At 40.1% G+C, this 24506-nt stretch overlaps 1 protein-coding gene across 1 annotated transcript; it reads right to left on the bottom strand.

Moving 5' to 3' along the window:
- Window positions 1-463: 463 nt before the first annotated feature.
- Window positions 464-24018, bottom strand: snx16 (sorting nexin 16). Its single transcript, XM_026944818.3, is given in 9 exon segments — window positions 464-3413; window positions 5715-5831; window positions 5966-6102; window positions 6990-7004; window positions 7006-7060; window positions 8740-8888; window positions 12214-12300; window positions 19039-19542; window positions 23835-24018. Coding segments are annotated over 8 exon segments (1023 nt in total). The 5' UTR covers window positions 19399-19542; window positions 23835-24018; the 3' UTR covers window positions 464-3310.
- Between the last annotated feature and the right edge of the window lie 488 nt (window positions 24019-24506).

Raw genomic sequence — 24506 nt, 5'->3', positions numbered from 1 at the left:
TGTTTTGCTCCCAGTGACAAGCTCCAGTTCCATGAAAGCCATGAACAGGATAAAGCAGTTAATGGAGATGAATTAAAATGTAGGGCAGGGATTAATTCTGCCACAATGGAATTGTTTCAACAGTAAAACATCCCAAAATCAGGATTATCACAAGCCCCCTTCCAGCCAAACCAGGAGTTTTGGATTGTGGCATGTTCATGATCATATAAATTTTATCATCACTTTCTGCCTTTCACTAAAAGCAAACACACTGCATCCATTTAATTAATACAACATGCGTGTAATGCTTTACTTTAAAAAAAAAAATTAACAAGTAAATAATCAGTAATTCTCCAGGAGTTGGTTTAGACAAGTAACTACTGCCACCTAGTGGAAAACTGCCCTGCAAGAATAAATTAGGATGTAACGAAAAGATCAAGAGTGCAGGTAAAGAGACAAACAAATCCACAAAGTTACAACAAAGTGAAAATACTTCTGAAAACTTTTATTATCCCTCAACAGATCATAGATTTTGTTATCATGTGAACCAGATATATTTCTCTATGATCTGCAAAAAAGATGCTAATTTAAAACCACATACCTTTTTTTCCAAGTGTTACATTTCAATGAGAGTCAGAAATCAAAAGATTATTCATCTGTGGCTAAATAACAAGACAACCAAGAAAAAGGTCAAGCTGTACCAACAGAACTTTTCAACATTTTAATTGCATTCTACTGAACAGTTGCATAAGATTCACTTATTTATTTTTATGAGACGTTGCCTAGGAGTAAACATTCAACCTAAACGTGGATCCGATCATCACAGACATCATACAAACATTCATTTATTGTCATATATAACAATGTGAAACATGAAATGTGCAGTTTAGGTAAATATGGAAAGAGTATGATCCTAGGAATCACAATAACAGGTGAGTGACCCTATTTGTCAGTAGCCACGTTAATGCTTTGACCAAAGTTGAGGATTATTTGGATCATTATAAAGTCTAAAGTCACCTCGACAGCCATTTTGTCATTTGGCATCAACCCTAAAGAGAAAACAGAGCAAAGAACAGCAACGCAACATGTCAGTTATTTAAAAATTATAATAATGGGAAGAAATGCAAGGCACTATGTTAGCAGGAAAGTTGATTTCGGAAGGATCTGCACATTTCGTGCAAGCACACACACACACACACAAATAAAATAATCGTGTATACATATAAATATATAAGATGCAGATAAAGGCACTGTGCTCCATTTGAACCTATACGTAGCATTCAAACATAAGAAAGCTTTGCCTGCTAGCCTAAATGCACCGTATCCCACAATCCCAGCAGATATTAAAGTGCAACATGTGACCCGATGTGACCATTTACAAGCAGCGAAAGCCTTAAATGCAATGTGGTACCTGCTCTAAAAAACAGCTGTGAGAGTGACCATTTAAACACAGTTACACATTAACACACTTCTAACACCAACGTTAGCTTCAGTGACACAGACATCCTAGTGTTTAGTGTTGTTTTAGGCTGTTAGTGTTCTTTTTTTTTTTTTTTTTCCATGACTTGTCTTGACTCTTAAGGTGACATCATATTCATCTAAAAGTTCGTAATATTGTGATCACAATGGCACTGAAGCACAACGACCACCAATGACTTGAGTGACTACTGCATTAAAATGATCAACAACAGAAAAGATTTAGTAAATTTGGGGCTTAAAAACAGAAGAAAAACAGTCAGGTCACTTGACAAAATACTTTCGGTGTGTGAAATAGTTTGGTCATCAGCTCTTTTCCCGGAGAGACTGACCTTCCAGACCTATTCCGAAATCTGATCTGGTTAATCAAGTGAGCCGATTATCTGGAGCTGTTGGTTTGGGGATTGCTGCTTTACAGGAATCTGATCCTGTAGAATGCACCCTATGCCACACTTTTACAGAGAAAGTTTACTTAGTGTTCAGACTGTCACAATGATGACCAAAGCAAAAGTAGCAACATTTGAAATGAATGTGTCTGAAATTAATAATTAAAAAAAAAAAAAAATCACTGCAGGCTTAGCAATGTGCATAATTTTTTTACTCCTATACACAGATTAATTGCATTTCTATTGTGAATGAGGCAACGGCAGTGCAAAGTGACATGACATGAAAGGCAAATGACAAGGAAGCCTTAAATCCAGAGTGTCTGCCAGCTGGGAATGACCTGCCAACTGGAATATTCAGACATCAGTTCATAGCCCTGATGAAATGCCAACAGCAGCAGCAGCAGCAGCAGCACAGGGGAAACATCAGTCTTTCAGTCTGTCATAACATTGTCCTTCCTGAGTAGATGACTGCAGTAACTGCATTAGCCACATGGGGGCTTCACTCCACTGTGTTTTTTGGAGCAAAGGCAGTTTCTCTCTCTGGATTGTCACACTGAACTGTCATGATACAAAGGTGCCAACATTATTAACAAGAAAATCCTAGCAGGCAGAGAAAACAAAATCGCACAAAATCCTTGCCTGTGTCAGCTGTCAAGCAAAAGTCTGCTGTGAGCGCTACTTAATAATAAGCAACTTCTCCATTTTTCAACCACATAAAGCTCACGGTCCCACCTTCTTCTTTTCTATTGGCTCACAAGACCGAGGCTCATGAATTCACAGGTCGAAGTTCATGTAGATAAACTGGCACTAAGACAAAGTTACCAGAGGCAAAGCGACCAGAAGCAGATGGGTGTCTTTTTCACGTCCCGTGTCCTTTCCACTTGAGTGAATTGGCTTTTCTGCTCAGTGAATTTTATTCATATTTATTTTGACTGCTGCTTCATGTGATTAGAAAAAAAAAAACCCCAAAACATCTCCTGTATTGATGATGGGTTATAAATCAGAAATGTTATGGCTATACTGTATATGTTGGCACCTCTGCACTCTAAGTTAATTTAAATGACGTTCGTCTTCGTCCGTACACTTTGCTTGAGAAGCGGTCTATGGCTGGATGTCAGTGGTTAAAATCCAAAAAGCCTTATTCCCTCTGGAGATCTCTCAGCGCAGATTTAGATGATCTGAAAGGCTCAGACATTCTGCTGTCTCTACAGGGAGTGGTCCAGATTTCAGCTCCACATAACAGGCCTCTGCTAATACATCTCTTTCTCTTTTTCTCTCTAAACTGTGTACAGAAGAAACTCATCTCTCTGTCTCTCTGAGATGATCGACTGTGAAGTTAGGAGAGGTTGTGAACACTAGGAGAGAGTGCAAGAACTTGGGGAAGAGAGACAGGAGAGAGAGAAAGAGAGAGAGAGAGAGAGAGAGAGAGAGAGAGAGAGAGAGAGAGGAGGTGCAGTCTTGGTTCTGATTCACTGCTCCACCTGAGTGACCTGGATAACCGGAGGTGAGCTGCTGATGGTCGGACCACACCAACACGCTGAGGAGCTCCGTGATGCGTGATGCTCACAGCTGCTGGGGAAAAAAATAAATAAACAAAAATAAATCACAGAAACAAACTGATTTAACAATCACATTAGCACAGCTAACTCAAGAGTGAAGTACTCAGGACACAAGACAAGGCAGCCTGGAGCTGACTGACACACACACTGCACAAATACTCTCTACAGTCATGCAAGATAGTCCTCGCTGCAGAAGCAGAACCCAGGGGGTGGAGCTGGACCTGATCCAACACCTCATACACACCACACCCTAACCCCTAACCCACAAGATGCCATACAACACAGAACAAAAAAAAAACACACTTATCCACGCTGAGTTGTCTCCATCCCACGAACTTTGGGTTTGACTCCACCCAGGTAGGAGGAGCTTGATTAGGTCTGACTCCACCCCCTGTACTATTGGCTCTGTAGCAAGGAGTACTTGAGTTATGACAAACGTGCAGTTTCTGAAATCATTCCTTATGTAACAAAGTGCTAATAATTCCATTCCCTGGATAGTTCACGATATTACCCATAATGCACTGTAAATCAAGTGTACAGCTGAGCAGCCTACTTGGGCACTGAAGTATCACAATGCACTGTAAATACACAAATGTGAATAAAAATGTGTTGTTTCACAACCACAAAAAAATCGCTTGTAATACTAACGTATTTTGGGGTTAGGGCTGACTAGGTAATTTTCAGTGTTTGCATTGTTTATATAAGGACGGTGTAGATGATGTGTTTCTAAACCAATCGCTACTCAGTTCTGTCTGAATTCAGTCCTGTGTTTCTTTCACTGCTGCACCTGAAGTTACAGCTTTACCTCGGACTGTTACAAAGCACTGAGACAGGAAACTTCTTACAGAAAATTTCACCATATCAACAATTACACCCACATTTTTTAAAATCTGTTTATGTCCCTGTGTAAGTTGTTACTACAGAAGAAACGATAACTTATTAGAATGAGTGTATTGATTTGCCCTGTGCGTGACCATCTGAGCTGCTGTTGCAGGAAATTAATCAAAACCTTCTGACCAACCAGAAGCAAGAATTCAACAGCGCTGTTATATACAGTAAATAACATACGAGTGGGTGAGGGAGCAATCTGAGGCACAGTGCAAGCGACTTTTTTACTGAAAACAACATGACGGAGAGAGAGACATAGGAGACAGCGAGTGAGAGACACTGAGTGAGAGTCACTGTAAGTACCGGGTTACACTCTCCATCCTAAACTGCCACAAGGAAAGAAGAACATAATACACTCAATATACACTCATGATACACGGCGAGTACCTCATACTACTGCACTATAGGTTAAACTAGCTCTATTGGCAAAAACAAAAGACTGCGGAGGCTCCCAGATCAGTTTCCACAATTTCAGTGTAAATGAGCAACGACTCAGTGACGCCTATATAAGGTACAGTTTCACTCCAGAATTCGGTGCAATGTGTGTAAAGCTGATTGGCTGTGGACGAACTGCTCCATGCATATTTTTGTTCTGGCTTTGTGTATTTGCCAGAACAAAAACGCAGACTTATACGCTAACCCTTCTCCCTAAAGAGACATGCGTAGCGGATTGGAAATGGAAGCTAGTTCGATATGAATTTACCCACTCTTCAATTCATCCACAAAACATTTCCACAGAGCATCAAATCAGCCATGGGATTATTTACAAATCTATACGGCAGCATAGATCGTAGACAACTTGAATACTCCCAAATCAATAAAGCCTATGTAATATTACAAAAGCTGGGCCTTTTCTCAGCAACCACAACATACTGTCCATTTATAGTAACCTGCCTTTCTGGCATGAAAGTGATATATAGAGATAGAGTGTAGGGTTTGGCACCATGTTTTGAATGTAATGATGCACAGGCCCTGCCTTAGGTAGTATTATCAGTGCAAAGCACTCAAAATGCATCAACCCACAACCATTAGCTAAATTGAGTTAGGAGATTGGATTGTCTAAGTTGAATTCTGTAAAGCTTTTAAGGTAATTTGTATTGCTCCTAAGATGCTCTGGCTCTGTGTAAGTAGAGCTTGAAGGCTGGGGAAAAGAGGAGGGCAGGTTTTGAGGCCAGCCAAAGTCTGAACACTTTAATTCTGCCAAGTGATCAATAGGGATCAGATGTGTGTGGATGCCATGTGAACAAGGCTGCTGTGTCCTAAAGCGACCTGGGAAACTGGCTCACTTCCATGAGCTGCTGAAAATGATGCAGAAAAAAAGATCCAGAAGAGTGTGAAGGAAAGGTCTGATTATGTGGAATAAAAGCGGACAGCTCTGTGTATAGATTAAACGTGCATGTGTTAAAGCTGTGGGAGTGAAACGTACCCACTCTCCTCTGGCATGTCTTGGTCTGCCTCAGCGGTGGAGCTCTCTGCATCCACACTGCTCTCACTACCCTGAGCAGACAGACCATACGGGCTCTCCGGAGTCAGAGACTCACCGCTAAAAGACACACATAAACCAAGCAGTTAAAACTGTTCTCATAGCACAGACAACACAAGGTGAAGTGAAAGAAGACTTTCCATTATTAAGAGACAGAGAGGAACCAAAACTGCACACAACACTAAAGCCATTACTTGATCCTCTTCTCGAGCAGGTGTATGTACAGCTCTTTTTCCTCCAACATCTTCTTTAAGGAACTGATCTCTTTCTGCTTCTCCAGCAGTTCCTTCTGCAGCCGATAGTTACCCTCCTCCAGAGTCTCACAGAATGCCTGAGAGCAAAAGAGGGTAAGAAAATAAATACTTTGCCAGCAATGAAAGTGACCACCACAGGACTACCTCTGACCACATGTGTGGCGATCTGGGAAAACCTGGAATTTTTATATTTTCTTCTATATGTTTCTTATTTACATGTACTTCAGTTCTAGCATTTTAAAATTCCAAAACTGAAAAAGGTTGAAAATTGCATTTAAAGATTTCATTCAGACTGCGGTGCAGAAGCATTGAGGATATTTTGACAGCTATTATCTGAGAAAAAAACAAATTGATTAGGCTTATGTCTGCTTATGTCTCTATAGCACACAGCTACACAACAACTCGATCAAAGTGTGACATTCACTGTGAGCTTTTAGACATCTTTAGGCAGACTGTTTTTACCGCTTTGTTTGTTAAATCGGCTCTCAACATGACCTTTGCAGGATGATAGCCAAGGAAAGATTAAAGGATAAATAAAAAATTTCTGCACTATTTTGGTGAATAGTATTTTTGGTTTCCAAGTGTCAAAGTATATTATTAATCCAATTTTGACCCAAATTCTTTGTCCTTTCTTTGTCCTTTTTGGCTCTTTGCCAGTCAGCCATAGTGACATCTGACAGGTTCCCCAAGGCACCACATATATAATTTAGGTGATGGACCATTCTTAGCACAGCAGTGACACTGTCACGGTAGTATGTGTGGATCTCCTGCGCCTCACTGTGACTGCTGGACTGAAAATCAGTCCTCCAACCAAAAATATCCAGCTAACAGCAGTGCCGTGACCACTAACTGGTGCAACAAGTTACAAAACAGACAAACTATAACAATTTAATTAACTATTGGCCTTGTAGATACAGTATTTGTTTGTAGAGAAGTGTGAAAAAGTTAGTTTCAGACGTCTTACCCGACTCTCCTCGAGGACTGTCGAATGGTCCTGGAGGCTCGTCCAGACAAAGAAACTCTCGCACCGCAACACTGCAAACACACACACATATCTGTAATGCCAAAACTGGGCTGAAAGTGTTAGCAAACATCTGATATAGTCAGTTGAACGATTAATCAGAATTATTGGCAGTCATCAAGAGACTTTCCAAACTACAGAAGCCCTGAACCATAAGGCGTGAAGTGCTATGTTGTTATTTGACTTATTATTTTGATTTACTAACTCATTACTTCAAATTTACTAACTCATTACTTCAAATTTATTAATTTGTTATTTTGACTTAGTTACTCATTACTCATGACTTTGCTTCAGGGATTCTGTACCAAACCACCCAACTTTCCACTTTTTTTTTTTAATTACTGCCCTTGAGGAGCTTTGTTATTGCCTTTGACCCTGTCCTGTTTCCTGGGGTATAAAGGTGAGGTTGCACACTTGTAAAATCCATTCATCCATCAAAAGGGAATAGATATAAAAATACGTCAGCAGTACTGATAATCAACAATTCATTTTGTTCATTCAGAAAGGAATGATATATTAAACTTCTGTGCATGGAAGTAATAAAACTAGTTGGAGAACAGGGGACTAGAACATTAGTTAAATAAAACAACAGGTTTGTCATTTTATATCATTCAGCTAAGGAACAAAACCATACACAAAACTATGGTTTTAAAAAGTGATAAGCAGCAATTAGTGTAACTGAGATCACATCTCGCCAACAGTCTGAGAATAACTAAATTTTGAGTTTTTTTTTTTTTTTAACCACATTTTCTACCAGTTTGGATATTTGGGTGGGTGACGGCTAGCATGTGCTTCCTCTGAGACACACGAAACCAGTCACTGCATCTTTACACACTGCTGCTCATGCTGCATCACAGAGCAGCTGAACACGTGGAGAAAAGCGCCATCTGCCCTCTTCCACATACACGAGCTCACAGATGCCCATGAGGTGAATGGCTATTGTCATGATGATTGACAGGGCAGAGAGTAATATCATCCCTGCCACCCTGAAAGCATGGCCAATTTTGCTCTCTTGGACTCCCGTCCATGGATAGAAGTCTGAAAATAATAAATTTGAAGGAAAGCAGAAGAGAATCAGCTTTGTGTTATGATGTCCTTTGCCTTGTCCATTAGTTTCCTTATATCTTTTACACATTTTCATTTTTGTGAAGGGTGCCAATTCTGGAGTTGTAACACAATAGCCAGACTTGGAATTAAGCATGAATAATAAATAACATGATTCACTTAAGTATATTAAGTATGGTCTTGTGGCTAAAATAGCCTTCCTGCTCATAAAGCTACAGATGATGTATGACCTTAGCTTGATAAGTGTATTCATTTAACACCACCTGATGGGTTATTGTGTGTGTGTGTGTGTGTGTGTGTGTGTGTGTGTGTGTGTGTGTGTGTGTGTGTGCGCGCTCTATTAGCTGAGCTGAGAAGGAGAGACTTGAGTACATGACCTGGCTGAAAGCCAGAGAGCTCTTGAACTATGTGAACAGGGCAGAACGCCAAGTAAGCTCAGGACATGGAAGGAGCGGTGTGTGTTAGTGGGCATGGCCTACTTATCTTCTTCCTGATAAGCATTTCTTTATATTATATTACTGCTGAGATACAAAACGAAGTGTGTGATGAAAGTGGAAGATAAGAGTGTACATTTCAGCAGGCTGAGGGAGTGAAAGGGAATTTAAAGAAGTCATGTCTAGCTGCTCACCAGTTAGCGATGTCTTTGTGAGCCACCAGATTCTGTAGAAAGGCCTGCAGGCCTAACTGTCTGTCCTCCAGGAAGTCGGTGTCGTAGTTATCTTTAAACCAGCGTTTAGGTGGCAGAGAGAGACGGAACCCAGGAAACATTTCCTTTAACTGCAGAAAACAGAGAGAAATGAATATTTTGTTATTCATAGATAATGCAAATGATTTCTCTTACTGCATATCATCTTACTGAAGAAGGCAGAGTAGCAGCAATAAACTCAGCACTCAGTAGAGAATGGGCTATGTGCATGGTATAGTCTAAAAACAATTTCCCAATTAATTTATTATATTTCTGCACAATACAGTGTGTATTGCTGGCAGAACAAGACTTGTAGCTCAGGAGATAATGGGCTACTTGCACTCTTGTTGACGTATTTCCGTTTTGAAATAGCGTGAATCTCGTGTGTCCTGTAGCACTGTTTTCATTCAGCAGTACAGCGAGACAGAAACGTCTAACATTAGTTTTTTTCAGTCTCACAATGACATCATAATGTTGAGCTAACCTTAGCTTGAGTGTTTGTTTCTATTAATAGGCATTTTCTTATCTTCAGAGTTGTTTATGTATGACGAAGCACACAGTCTAACGCCTTTCTCCAGCTTACTAAAAGGAGCTTTGCGTTCGTGTTCGTACATACACAATGAACATTTCTGACGCTCATTCTCAGGAGCTCCTACAGACCGCAGGTGTTTAATAGCACCACTGCCATTTTAGCAGATGAGCAGAAGTGTCTTATTGGTTATAATGCGGAAGTGTTTGCAGGTGGCCCATTAGGCCATTCATTTCACTTGGACTTAAACCTGACTAATACTTTAATGAAAATGACACAAATTAAATTGGCTGTTAATGATAAGTTGGCAAAACCACTTAAAAAAATGCCGGAGTAGATTGACACTAGTGTATACTATATTCTCGAACCAGATCGTGGTCAAAGCCTTTATTTTTTGTAACATAAGCTGGAGGAAAATCCAGCAGGACAGGACATGCTTAAACAGGCTGTTATTACAAGAGCATTAACTCTGTTCACTCTCCAGGAGAAAAGCAAAACAAATCAACACCCACAGAGCAAAACAACACTCCTGGCCCTGCTCTACAACCTGGACAAAAATGCCTGCCTCCCAGCACCTTTCACAGTCGACGCCGTAACATTCAGTAACATTCGGCTTCTCAAAATGTTACCTTCTCTGGGAGCAGGCCTGAAAGCTGGAGATAAGAAGAGAAGTCAAATGGTGAGAAGAAAAAGTCGGAATGGTGCTCTGACGCTTTAAACAGACACATTTTGGGATCACTAAAAGGTGGCAAGCGAGTTTTCCCTGGCCCTAATTCATCCTCTAACATTCTGCGCACAAATTATTAATAAAATTATTTAGAGCATGTAAAAAGGTAAAGTACTGAATACTGGCCTACATTTACATATAATAATTACATCCATTCTAGTTGTTTGCATTCTGCATGCATTGTTATTGCATCTTATTTCGCCTACACAATAATACACATAAGCTACTGAGCTAGGCAAAGGCTGGCAGGTCAGGAGTAGGATTGATAGAGCTTACTTTTTGTACAGCCTGTACTTATTTTGCCATAAAATGTGACAAAGGTGAACACCCATTCGAAAGGAGCTATTGTAATGCTGCTACACAACACTGCCCTATCCTGTGGGTGTTTCATTAAATGCCAATGACTCAGAGATACATTAATAAAAGAATAAACAGCATTGTTCATCACTGCCGAAGAGTTTCCCTTTTTTAACAAATTTTTAGAGTAAGTACAATACGTACGAACAGAAACAAGGACGAGCACACAGCACTCACACGTGCACGCTTGCACACGGCATCTTGTGACATTGCATTTTCTCTGCGTTTGTTTATTTCTCGCTCATTCAGTTTCAAGTCAAACACCAGGAGAAATATTTTCCCTTAAGTGCACACCACAGCGCTTCTTTCCTCCTGCTGTCATTCTGCTCTGATCAAACACCTTCTGTATCACTGACCACTGCACACCCTGAGGTAATCAAACAGAGAAATGGGATGAGACAAACACTGAATGTTGCTCAGTGTAAGTTATTTGCTATACAGAGGTGTGCATTTTGGTCACATGACTGGGGCTAGGTGGTGCAACAGTAAAGCATTCATCCCATCATCTAGAGATCGCGAGTTTGAATCCCCATCTGTGAATCCCCAAGAGGTAGGAGGGTGGTAGGGGTGGCATACTCTCTCTCCCCTGTCAATTACAGTGACACTAGCCAATCGTGGGCATCTGTGAGCTCATGCGTGCGGAAGAGGGCAGATAGCGCTTTCCTCCAAGTTACAAATACGTTGTGCCAAAACACAGCATGACCAAGAGTTCGAAAAGATGCGGTTGGCTGGTTTCACATGTCTCAGAGGAAGCACAGGATAGCCTTCAACCTCCCAGACTGGTAGCTGTTGTATGACAATGAAGAGCTGACTGGTGGGTGTGAATTGGCCAAGACTAAATCGTGGAGAAAATCACAACTTTATAAAGCCTGCTATGTTTGTGCCATTGTGTTTAGCTGTTCTGTATAACACAGCCACGTATGTAAATTGAAATACGTTTAGTAAGTAACCAACGACAATTAATAAATATTTAAAGTGGCTTTTTGTGTACACTAAACTTATCTTATTGCTCTAATTACTTTATTTGACCACAGACTCATAGTAAGACACTTTTATAATAAACTGATGGCCTAAAAACAACAAATTCACACAATATACTCACAGTGAGCAAGGACTGAAATGGAGCTCGGTGCTCCACTGAACGAATGAGTCAGGGGTAGTGTCAATGAAAAAATCTTGAGCTGCACAATACGCAAAGTTTACGGTTGCTATCAGGAAACATTCATTCTTTCATAGCTTTCCCTGGGCTTACTTTCACGAAAAGAAAGTAAACCCAGGGAAAACTATGAAAGCTGAAGAAGAAGAAGATGAAGAAGATAAAGAACAGCCTTAGGGAGTTTGGAAATCATGGCCACCTGTGCAACAGTTTCACAAGAAGCTTTAAGCCAATTAATACAAAGTTGTATTTGTAGTTTATTTACTAGCATGATAGAAATGAGATTTAAGAATCCCCAGTGGTTTTGGTAAACCTTCTGTGAGAAGCAGAGTGACTAGACCGACGTGTTTGTTAGATTGATGCGCTCTGACAGCTTGCACCTGGAACAGGCTGATGTCACAGTCCCTGACTCATATCTAAAATCTCTAAACTTTTCTGTAAAATGTACAACCAAATATTCCTTTTATTTTATGTTAAAAATGCTTCAAATAAGAGAGTGTCAAGAGGAGGAAGGATGACAGGTGAAATGGTACAGTACCTCAGTACCTCTGTTGGAATGCCATGAATCCCTCATAGTCGTGTGTGTGTGTGTGTGTGTGTGTGTGTGTGTGTGTGATTGACAAAAGAAAATGGTGAACAGAGACTAACCTTGTCATTGAGTCTGGAAAAGTCAGTGTAACGCCGGAACACCACCCAGCTCTCATCCTGCGTCTTCTTCACCAGAACCTTATACACCTAACATAGAAAGGAAAAAAAAAAAAAAAAAAAAATCATCACTCAGCTGCACAAGAACAGCAGCAACAGTCACCTCCCTAACACAAGTCCTGGGCTATGCACAATTTTTAAAAAACAACCGCAATGAACACAATAAGGTTGTGTCTGCAAATCCGTTCTCAGTAGGTCAGTAGGACAAACAGGCAGAATCTAGTACACGGCTCTCAATTTGCAGCCTGTGAGCACTTGTGGAAAGTGTGTACTTCTCAAAGTGCAGCTTGCACTTTATTTCACGTTGAAAAACAAAAAGTCTGAGTGTTTGTATAGCCTGTTTTAGCTGCATACACTGTTTAGGATTCAGGAAATACATCTTGTTCAGGAAGTCAACTTGGTTGTCACAATGCCACAGTTTCACAGTGAATCACAGTGTATGATCGGACACTTTCCCCACTGCTGACTTTTTCAAAATACAAATTAAAATGCATTTTTGCCTTTAACAGACTAGCCGTTTTTTTAAAAACATGATTACTCCAGTAGTTCTCATTCCTTTTGTGTCTGACTGTAAAACTTACTACAGAAAATTCGGTTTCTTGGTGCAGCGATCGTGACTGCAATAAAACCCTTCAGCTGTATAATCCACTACTATTATAAACATGTTACATTGCTACCTAGCACACTATACGGCCAAAAGTCTGTGGACACCTGACCATCACATATTTATTCCTCCTTTGCTGTTATAATAACCTCCACTCTTCTGGGAAGGCTTTCCATTAGATTTTGGAGTGTGACTGTGGGTATTTGTGATCATTCAGCATTAGTGAGATCAGGCACTGATGAGGTGAGGAGGTCTGGGGTTCAGTCAGTGTTCCAGTTCATCCCAAAGGTGTTCAGTGGGGTTGAGGTCAGGGCTCTGTGCAGGACACTCGAGTTCTTCCACTCCAACCTTAACACAACATGTCTTCATGCAACCCGCTTTGTGCACAGAGGCATTGTCATGCTGGAACAGGTTTGTGCCTCTTAGTTCCAGTGAAGGGAAATTGTAATGCTACAGCACACAAAGACAATCTAGACAATTGTGAGCTTCCAACTTTGTGGCAACAGTTTGGGGAAATAGTTTACATGTGAGTGTGATGGTCAGGGGTCCACCAACTTTTAGCTATATAGTGTACATTTCTAACTTTAATCATACACACCGTCTATCAAAAACACAGAACAACATGGCACTGATAACCAGAATTAAACCAACTATCTATATTTGGCTCAGCATGCTGCTTTACTCTCAGCCTCTCTCTTTCAGATTATAACAATGTGATACGTAATAAAATAAGTTGTTCTCAAAAAAAAAAATCTTCCTAAGAAACAGTTAAGAGATTTGCTTTTTGTTATACGTACAAGGTTGAGCAGAAATATTTGTACAAAGATTTTAAATAAATTCTTTAAATTTTACTTGACTTTACTTGATTTTATCACTGACTTGATTAATAAAGTGATATTAAGAACATTTCGAACTGTAACACTGCTGCTGTTCATGTCAATATAGAGAGCCATCACATCAGAACACGTTATATTTGTACTAATGGAGAGAATAAGCCGAGTTGCCTAGCCAATGAGCAACCAGCTAGTTTTAAGTCCAGTGGAAGAAAATGTCAATAAAACTAATACACACAGTGAGACAGAAAAAAAAAAAATAGAGGATCAGAGAATGCAGAAGTTCTATTTATGTCTGAAGGTGAATCAAGACACTGGGGGATGTGGTTTTGCTTTGCATGCTGCAGCAACATCAGTGGCCTAAGATGACTATTGAAAACTGAAAATACTGTTTGTGAATAAAGTGCGTGGCTCATGACCTGCCTTCAGACACTGCTGTGGCCTTGTTGATAAAAAGGTTGAGAACGATTGATCTACAGCCAACCCTGATCTCAGATACAGATCTGTCGCTCAGGGTTTGTCTGGATCTTACCCCCCCAAACACACGATATAATTTCACAAAGACTCATTCACTGAGTTCTGCGGTACGTCTTTCAGAGGACAGGGAACAAGCCTGGCTCTGAGTGCCGGAGGAGTGTAGGACAGAGCAATAAATCTGATTTGGATCAGGAAAAAAAACAAAAAAACAAATGAGTGCTCCAGGAAGCTCACATGACTCTGTGCCTGGTGACTAGGGCAAAGTGAAACACACTCACACGAACATGCTGATCACTGTACAAACCTCAGAAGTGGGTTAATAAGCAATAAGAACAGAAACAATAGCTCTCTGATGAATACATGTTAACATAAAAGTGATTTCTTGTTGAATAAATGTACCTTTTTGTCTGAATATGACAATTTGTTCAGAGATACAGTGGATAAAATAAGTATTGAACACGTCACCATTTTTCTCAGTAAATATATTTCTAAAGGTGCTATTGACATGAAATTTTCACCAGATGTTGGTAACAACCCATGTAATCTACACATGCAAGAAATCAAACCACAGATGTCCATAAATTAAGTTACGTGTAATAGTGTGAAATGACACAGAGAAAAAGTATTGAACACATAAAGAAAGGGAGGTGCAAAAAAGCATGGAAAGCCAAGACACCAGCTGAAATCAATCAGTAATTAGAAAGCAATCCTGCCCCTTGTCAGTGCAAATTAATATCAGCTGGTTCAGTCCCAACTGATGGCCTATAAAAAGGCCAAGGTGTCACACAAGAAACATCTCATGATGGGTAAAAGCAAAGAGCTCTCTCACGACCTTCGCAACCTTACTGTTGCAAAACATACTGATGGCATTGGTTACAGAAGGATTTCAAAACTTCTGAATGATCCAGTGAGCACTGTTTGATTCACTGTTTCCGTTACCCGGAATTGGAAAGAACATCATTTCACCATAAACCGGCCATGACCAGGTGCTCCTTGTAAGATTTCTGAAGAGTTGTCCAAGAGCCAAGGACCACTTGTGGAGAGCTTCAGAAACACCTGGAATTAGCAGGTACAATTGTTTCAAAGAAAACAATAAGTAATGCACTCAACCGCCATGGCCTGTATGCACGCTCACCACGCAAGACTCCATTGCTGAAGAAAAAGCATGTTGAAGCTCATTTAAAGTTTGCTGCACAACATTTGGAAAAGCCTGTGAAATACTGGGAGAATATAGTCTGGTCAGATGAGACCAAAACTGAACTCTTTGATGCCATAATACACACCATGTTTGGAGGACAAATGGCACTGCACATCACCCCAAAAACACCATACAAACAGTGAAGTTTGGAGGTGGGAACATCATGGTGTGGGGCTGTTTTTCAGCATACGGAACTGGCAAACTTCAGATAATTGAAGGAAGGATGAATGGAAAAATGTACTGAGACATTCTTGATAAAAATCTACCAGGATGATGAAGATGAAACGAGGGTGGACATTTCAGCAAGACAATGAAACGAGGGTGGACATTTCAGCCAAACACACAGCCTCTCAATAGGTTTCAGAAAAAGAAAATAAAGCTGCTAGAATGGCCCAGCCAATCACGGGACTTGAATCCAACTGAAAATCTATGGAAAGAACTAAAGATCAGAGTTCATAGAAGAGGCCCATGGAAGCTTCATGATTTGAAGACTTCATGATTTGTTTGTGTGGAAGAATGGGCCAAAATCACACCTGAGCAATGCATGCAACAAGTTTCTCCATACAGGAGGCGTCATGAAGCCGTCATTACCAACAAAGGCTTTTGTACGAAGTATTAAATAAATTTCAGTAAGCATGTTCAATACTTTTTCTCTGTGTCATTTCACATTATTACACATAATTTATGGACAGCTATGGTTTGATTTCTTTGCATGTGTAGATTACATGGGATGTTACCAACATCTGGTGAAAATTTCATGTCAATAGCACCTTTAGAAATATATTTACTGAGAAAAATGGTGACGTGTTCAATACTTATTTTACCCGCTGTACACGAACACAAAAATTCAAATCAGGTTCATCTGTGGTAAGAGACTGGATATGTGGCCCCTGTGCTCATATTCATGGCCCTTGTGCAAGTGACAGCTCCGATGTGCTGCCGAGTCCCATGTTTTTGATGCCCGGAAACCAACAGGATAAAATAATTTAAAATTACAACAAGCTAATTATCCAGTTGAATGAGGTAATGCTGTCTGATGAAAATAAATGTCGAGCCAAGTCACTTCAATGTCATGTGCATGGAAGTCCAATGAAGACCAAACAAAGATAATGCAACACCCATCCAACATTCAACCACAACAGAAAAGCTAAAGGAAAAGCTAAAGAAAATGCCCCTCAATTTGAAATTCCTACTCGTCAACCTGGGGTAGTCTTCTCCACTCCGAGTTCCTTCCCAGTTTACGGAGTGATGTCAAATCGACATGGCTGTGCACAGCATCAGAAGTAAACAAAGCAGCACTTCTTATCATTAAATGTGTTATACTGTATATACTAGTATTTGCTTTAGATCAATTAACGGTGAGACCCTTGAGCAAGGCACCGAACCCCCAACTGCTCCCCGGGCGCCGCAGCAAAAAAAGGCTGCCCACTGCTCGGGGTGTGTGTTCACGGTGTGTGTGTTCACTAGTGTGTGTGCGCACATGGATGGGTTAAAAGTAGAGCATAAAATTCCGAGTATGGGTCATCATACTTGGCCACACATCACTTCACTTCACTAACAGGCATATTTGCTTGTTAAATCTATAACAGTGACTATACAGATCGCTGTTCGAGGAGGACAAAAACAAAAATGATGTCATTCCGACCTGCGAATTCCCACTTACGTGTCGAATGCAGCATAAGACGCATCAGAGAAAGTCTAAAGTCTATAGGACTACAAAATAGCTGAAATTTTTCTCGATCTTAAAGCTGCAGACATTTAAATCATCCAACTTGATAGCTGGAATCTGTAAGTGATTCCTGATACTATCATCACTAGTCCCAAGCCTTATACTATATTCACAGGTGAAAATACATACTGAAGGTACATAAAATGTAACCTTGAATGTACCACACCAGTGACAAGGAAATGTAGTTTGGTGGACAGGAGAAAACATGTAACTATTAATTATAACTGTTTGCTTGGCAAATACAAATAAAAAGCCTGGAAATGCAATCTGTTTGTGCTGGGAGCCTGGGTTACTGATTTGTCCGCCCCTGTCTGAGGACACAAAGTATGTACTTTAATATCAGATGTCATTAAGTCATGTGTGATGATACTGATATCAGATCCTCACACTGCCCAGCCCTATGCCAAGGTAGAAAGATCAATTCTGAGCACAGCACTAAAAACACAACCCTGACAGGCAGGTTGAACTGCTTACTATGGTGTTTCGTGGTGTGTGACAGGGCGAGGCAGTTAGGAACAAACAACAGGAGAGCAGGTGTGAAACTGAAAGAACCCAGCGGCACTGAACCCTTTCCCAACGCAGCTCAGCGCAGCGTCTCAGTGGAGGTGTGATCACGTGATCGCAGAGTCTCTACAGAGGTGTTCCCTGTAATTAATGCCAGGCAAATGAAGGCTTCATTCATAAAGTGTTGCACTACAATTCAAAAAGGGCACTGCTATTTTTTCTGACTTTCACTAAATGTCACAATTGAACACACACTCCAGTCTTATAGTGTGTCCTATTAGAGTTCATAAACACAATACACACTGGAGATGGTCTTACATCTGAGAAATTAAAAGGATTAAAGATTGTTCAGCGTTCTTTTAAATCCAGAATGAGCCCATGGCCTGCCACTTTCCTTAAGAGTTAGCAATAACCACAGCATAAAGTAGAGGCGAAGCAGGACTGTTTTTAACCGCACTGCCTCCTGCTCTCCAGAAAGTTCGATCCATCCTGTTTGCTCTCCCAGAAAATTTGACCAATCGCTCCCTCTCCCACAGGAAGTTTGACCAATACCACACATTCTCACAGAAGCTTTGACCAATCCTGATTGCTCTCACTGAAAAGTTTGACCAATCCCGCCCACTCTCACTGAAAACTTTGACCAATCCCGCCCACTATCACCGAAAAGTTTGACCAATTGCACCCGCTCGCACAGAAAGTTTGCCCAATCACGCCCACTCTCACAGAAAGTTTGGCCAATCGTGCCCACTCTCACAGAAAGTTTGGCCAATTTCTCCTGCTTTCACACAAAGTCATCACACTCCAGGTACACACTGTACACAGTCTGTACACACAGCTAAAATAATACTGAGGTGTCCCTAGTGAGCACATTGCCCTGTTTAAACACAGGTTTGTTTTCTTTAACTGAACGTGGTGTTTTAAGTGTCTCTGTCAACACTAAATCCTCCACCTGACACTGCACATCATCCGGCAGCTGAAACAGGAAGAGTAATCGTTCCAACTAATGGATGACTCTGTGAGCTATTTAAAGGTGAACCAAGATTCAGGCAAGAATATTCCAGAAACTAAAGGCACCAAGCAACAGAGGTGTGACTATTCACCGTTTTGAATCGGTAGAATGTGATTGGATCTGAATTGATGCAAGTCTCTCTATCTGATACGATGAGTATGGCTGAGCGATAACTGAAAATTAATTATAGTTTTTCTTTTTCCTTTTTTGTGACAACTGGTTCACTGTCAGTCCCAGTGAAGGAGGTATGGCCTCTGTGGCTGTAAATCCCTGAAGAAGCTAAACATATTTTAATTCAAGTTAAAACATCTACTCTAACTGTTCACATAATCTACGTACATTTCACTAAAGAACAATCCAAACGAGCTGCTTGTTTTGAAGCATGCCTAAAAGAACTCAGTGCTTTTGTCTCACCGTGAACTTTGCTCTTTCCTCCATGACCTCGTAGCCGAGCACCGTGGGAGTTATGGGTCTCTCTTCCCATCCGAGTGCGTGTGGTGGCGTATCCGGTCTTGTGCAGCTGGAAAACTCCACCGTGGACTCGACTCCATTCATCCTGGCCCTCGTTACAGGACTCTGACACGAAGCAATGAAGCAGCTCCCATTCCCGCTTCTCCCTGAGCTACTGTCTTCCGCTGCACCTTTAGTGGAAGAAGACTCCGAACTGCTGGACGCACTGCCCACGCTCGATGCCCGTTTGGGCCGTCTGGCACCGGAGGAGCCTGAAAGAGCTCGATTGATGGGCACGGGCACTGGCACAAAGGGCGTGGCCATCTGTCTGGATATCCTCCACTGTTTTTAATCGGCGTGATACCCGACTGCACCTCTGCTCTCACCTGCTGTGATTTAGAACGAGGTCTCTGTGGATTGTCTTTAACCGCATGTGGATGAGGAGTGGACTTTTATATCCAAACTGCACTGTGAGACAAAAAGACACATGAAGAGAGCTTACTCATCAGTAACAGACACGCTTTACGTCATGCATTTTGAGATCCTGAATTATAAAAGCAGAGAGATTATCCATATAAAATGAAAGTATAAATGCACCAAACAGAGGTAAACAAATCATAAATTTGTTAGCTAGAATGCTGTACAAGTAAAAGGCCCAATGCTTTGGTTGTCCGGAAACCTAGTTTTCTTGGCTAAAAAGTGGGAGCTAACATACTGTAATAAGAGCCACTTAGGTACTAAAGTGTGTTAATATACACTAAAGAAAATAAAGAAGTATACATTCATTATTTTCTACTAATAAATTTTATAATAATATAGCATATCGTGTTCGTGCCCTCGACTAAAGTTTATAATAATAATGTAGAAGGGCTGCACGATATTGAAGAAAAATGCGATATGCTATGAATTGTTAATGAGATACGCGATATGTGGTAGTATAATACTGTGGTGTCTACAATCAATTTAAATCATATTTATATATTTAAAAACTGAAAATGACATAACCAACATACATGTTTCATGTTCTTTTGAGGAAAAGAAAGCATTCTCTGCTATCTGAGCCCCCCTAAAACTTTGATTTTTCTTAATTTTTTTATAGTATTAAAATCATTCAATTATCGCAAGCCCCTGTCATATGCATATCGCGATATTTCGATAATTTCGATATATTGTGCAGCCCTATAAATGTTCCATATCGTGTTTGCGCCCTCGACTAAAAGTCAGCAAGTCTTTAAAAGAAAATTTTTTTAAGAAGCTGCACTATTGTCAGAGCTGCTGTTAGAGAAAATTAAACAACACTTTCTAACCAATCAGAATTGAGAACCCAACAGTGCAGTGGTATAAATACACATGTAAATACACATGTTTACACAATCTAGACACAACACACTTTAAAACAACCAGCTGTAACCAGAGCCAGTGATGCTGTTAACCTAAAATCTGCTTCGAATATTTGGTCTAAACACATTTACACACTCCTCACTTTTTCTCCCATCATGTTTTATCTGTTGGTGCTGAAACGCAGCAGCATCTTTGCCAAATCTCACTTCTCTGCCAACCCTAAGTGTTTTATTGCTGTGTATGATTTGATCCTCTTTAGTGGACATGGATTTTATTTAGAGCTCCATCATCCGATATAGACAGAGCCAAACAAATGGATCTCAGTTCAATGACAAAAACGAAAGAAAACATCATCACCACCCTACGCCTTCTCCACCCTACGCCCTATACAGTGACCACATTAACACACTGATTCTCATGAATGAGGTCGCAGGAGGTTTTTACAAAACATCATTTATAATGTAGATCTGTACAAATAAATTTGACCTTTACACCAGACACCAGCCATGTTCAGAGCAGCTATTTAAAGAATAAGCCCATTTTGCTAGAAACTCTACATAATACAATAATCATTGAAGAAGCACATGTAAGAAGCACATGGGTGATATTCCAGTCTCCAGGCTACTGTAATGACGAATGATCTGGTGTCAGACTTTGTGTACGTTCTAACCGCATCAGAGTGTCCAAGTGAAAATCTCACTGGATTAACGAACTTTATGTGAACGTACACAGTGATAACGTACTATGATGATAATATTTACAGATATTTCCATATTATATTCATTAAACTAGTGCAAGAATGCACAGAAAAATATCTCCACGCTGGTATAAAATAGGCTTTACGTTCATGAAATGAACTTGACTATCCAGTCAACACGCAGTTACAACAAGTATAATACAAAATAATATGGAATATAAAACAAGAGAAGAAGAAAAGAACTTCAGTGTCCCTGTGGGTTTTAAGTTAAATTGGTGATCTACGTTGGGTGATGAGATTTTCATGTTCAAACTTCATCTCCTGACTCCAAGATGATGCACAAGCCCAGTCCTCTCCTTAAACAGGGTGAATGCAAAGTGCCTGAAGTTGTGGGTGTCTTTAGCCTTATTCAGATGAGATTAAATGTCCACAGGGTTTTTTTAAAAAAATTTCTATTTTACAGATGCTCCTCTGTGACATTATTTTCATCTGGATCAGCAATATCTGTGTTTTTCTTCGCTCTCCTCTGAGAAAGTTACAGGCTGAATTATCTACTGTTTTTCACCAAACTCAGGGATTTTCTATGTAGCTCGCATTTAAAAAAAGTTTTACTACTGCTACTTGCCGTGTTTGGTCTCGTAGTGTGCGTATCAGTGACCCTCTCCCTGATATTAAACACTTCTCAAGTTGCAAAATGTATTATTGTTTTATTGCATATACAAACTGTTGCTGAAACTTTGGTTCGCCCCAAAGTGAAATGAGAGCCTGGAAATAAACTCACACAGGAGCATGTGAAAAATAGGAAATTACCCCAGGACCCCATGTAAATGTAAATTTTTAAACACAGGAGCTCATTTAAAGCATTGTTAAAGGTGTAAATAAAAAAAAATATATGTGCCATCTTCCCCTCTCTGACATAACAATATAACAAAAATTATATTTTAATTAAATACTGATTCGTTATAATAATCGTTAGCCTTTGTATTGTGTATTTATTTACAGCTAAGCACTGTGAATTTTCAAAATAATAATATCATTTCGACTAATTCACTAATAACAATTTCAATTTCGGGTCCTTAAAGGCATGTTAAGTAAAACAGTTAAATGGGTGAAGCTGGATAAGATTTGAATGATTTTTTTTTACTCACTGAGCCGACATTCCCACCTATGTACACAAAGCTCCACCCTCAAAACTTACAGTGGCTCATCTAGTAGTAGTATGTCTGAATTCTCAGAGAAATCCGTGAAATAGCTAGTGCTTTGGCCGAGATTCTGCAGTATGGAACCAACGGATTCTGCGTTATCCCATAAGGCAACGGGACAGGCGCAGAAAAGCTGTCAGAATCAAAAATGGCAGAAGGCAATGTGTCAACTCTTTTTAGGTGTAAGTGCTATAGGGATTAAACATTGGTCCTTGTGATTAAAACGCAGACTTGTCAGTGTGCTGTACTTCCAAACGTCGTCAAAAAACTGATGAAAACTGTAAAGATCATATAAATCATTTTATGTTGAGGGCGGAGCGGGTGCTCTAATCTGGCGGCCTCTTTAAGTTTTTGTGGTTATTACGACGTCATAAGTCACATGACAATGCCAACATGGCAGATGTAGTATGTCCGGGTTGTATTCTTACTAAACACGTATACTGATCAGTATGTACTGTATCAACGGCTGAGCAGCAGAAGCTGAATCGTATGCAGTATGTAATGTAACAGTACGCGATTTCAGACGCAGCCTCGGACATTCAGCTGCCTGAAAGCAAAGTTGCAACTCGTGACGTATGTAAACACGCAAAACTGTCCTCATAATGATTTAAGAGGATGTGAAGGCGTGTTGGGGGCGCGTCTATAAAATGACTGACAGAAGGCTAATACAAATACAAACAAACTTTCCGGACCAGAAAACATGTTTCCAAACTTTTTTTTTTCTCCAGCTTTGAAATACATTTATGTTCAGAGATAATGGCTTAAAGATATTTTTAATCATTTCTACATGATTTGCCATATTATTTGTCCTAGTAAGAAATGAATAATATTGACTATTGCACCTTTAAAATAGGGTCCAAAAGAGTTTAAGAAAACTCCTGACCCTAAAGCAAGATAGCAAACAAATAGTGAAGACATTAATAAGCTACAAAATAGAGGAAAGTGAAGGTTTTCAGAAAGCACTAGTCGAAACTGACTGTTATTTAATATTACATGAAATTATATTTATTTCCCATGACAAAGCCCTGAGATACAGGATAAGTCATAAATCACAGTGACCTTGTATGAATATTAATTACACAAACTCACCATAACCTAATACTTCAATTACAACACTTTATTTCCAACATTTTACTAGGAAATAAGTTTAACTACTGACCAAATTACAGGTTTGCTAAGAGGAAAAACAAGCTAGTGCTAGCTAGCAACTTTTTCACCCCAAAATGACCCCAGTGTTAGCTTACTGAGCTTTTTTTTTAGGAAGGAAATGAGAGTAAACTAAGAAACTAGGAAAAAAGAAAAAGTAAGTATTTCACTGGCTCTAAGGTTTTTCTCAGCAGACAACAACGAAGTAAACACAGCGCTGTGGTGAGAGTAATGTTACAGTGGCTAAGCTAGTGCTAGTGCTAGTGCTAAGTAACCCAGCTAGCAGGCAGCTGTAGCCATGAGGAAACAATAACAACTCAACTATCTTCACAGATCACACTGCTGCTACAGAGCTGTGATAAAGTCCTACTCACCGGCAATGTGACTACTGATAGAGCAGATATCGCGTCTCAAACTTAACTCCTGTCCAGTTAGAAAGCATTTCCTTAAAAGCTGCCCACATCCTGCTGAAAACAGAGAGAGAGAGAGAGAGAGAGAGAGAGGTGTTTCCAGCAGCACGCTTTTCTCCTCCGCTTCACATCCACATTACAGCTCTGAGCTTCTGTTTGGAAACCAAACCTGGTTGCCAGATTGATTGAGTTAAAACCGTCCCACGTCTACTGAGATTGGATAAAAGTTTACACACCCTTAATGATGAAACTGTTAACCAAAGTGATCGAGCACCAACCTGATGCTTAAAACTTCAAAATTTCATGTCAAAATAAATTCTGGATGCCACTGAACATGATATGTTAATTAGTAAGGAATAACACACGACGGACCGTGCTGCCCGGGGTGGTGTGATGCGGCACAACGCGCAAGCGGAGTGCACTATTTTCATATAACAGCACAGTATGGAGTGTGTTATTCTGCTTATGCTACAACAATTTGCCAGCAGTTATGATGTTCAATTTATTAATGAAAGACACATCGCAAACGCTTTTTAGTTAGATTTAATGCTGTGGAACGTCCGAGAAAGAAGTTCCTGTTTTCACCTATGTTATAGCTGTGATAAAGTCATTACCTCACCAGCCTTGCTCTTCTCT

This window comes from Pangasianodon hypophthalmus, chromosome 1 (assembly GCF_027358585.1).
Source record: "Pangasianodon hypophthalmus isolate fPanHyp1 chromosome 1, fPanHyp1.pri, whole genome shotgun sequence".
Taxonomy (NCBI): domain Eukaryota; kingdom Metazoa; phylum Chordata; class Actinopteri; order Siluriformes; family Pangasiidae; genus Pangasianodon; species Pangasianodon hypophthalmus.
The sequence above is the reverse complement of the archived record's forward strand: the minus strand, read 5'-3'. Positions and strand labels throughout refer to the sequence as shown.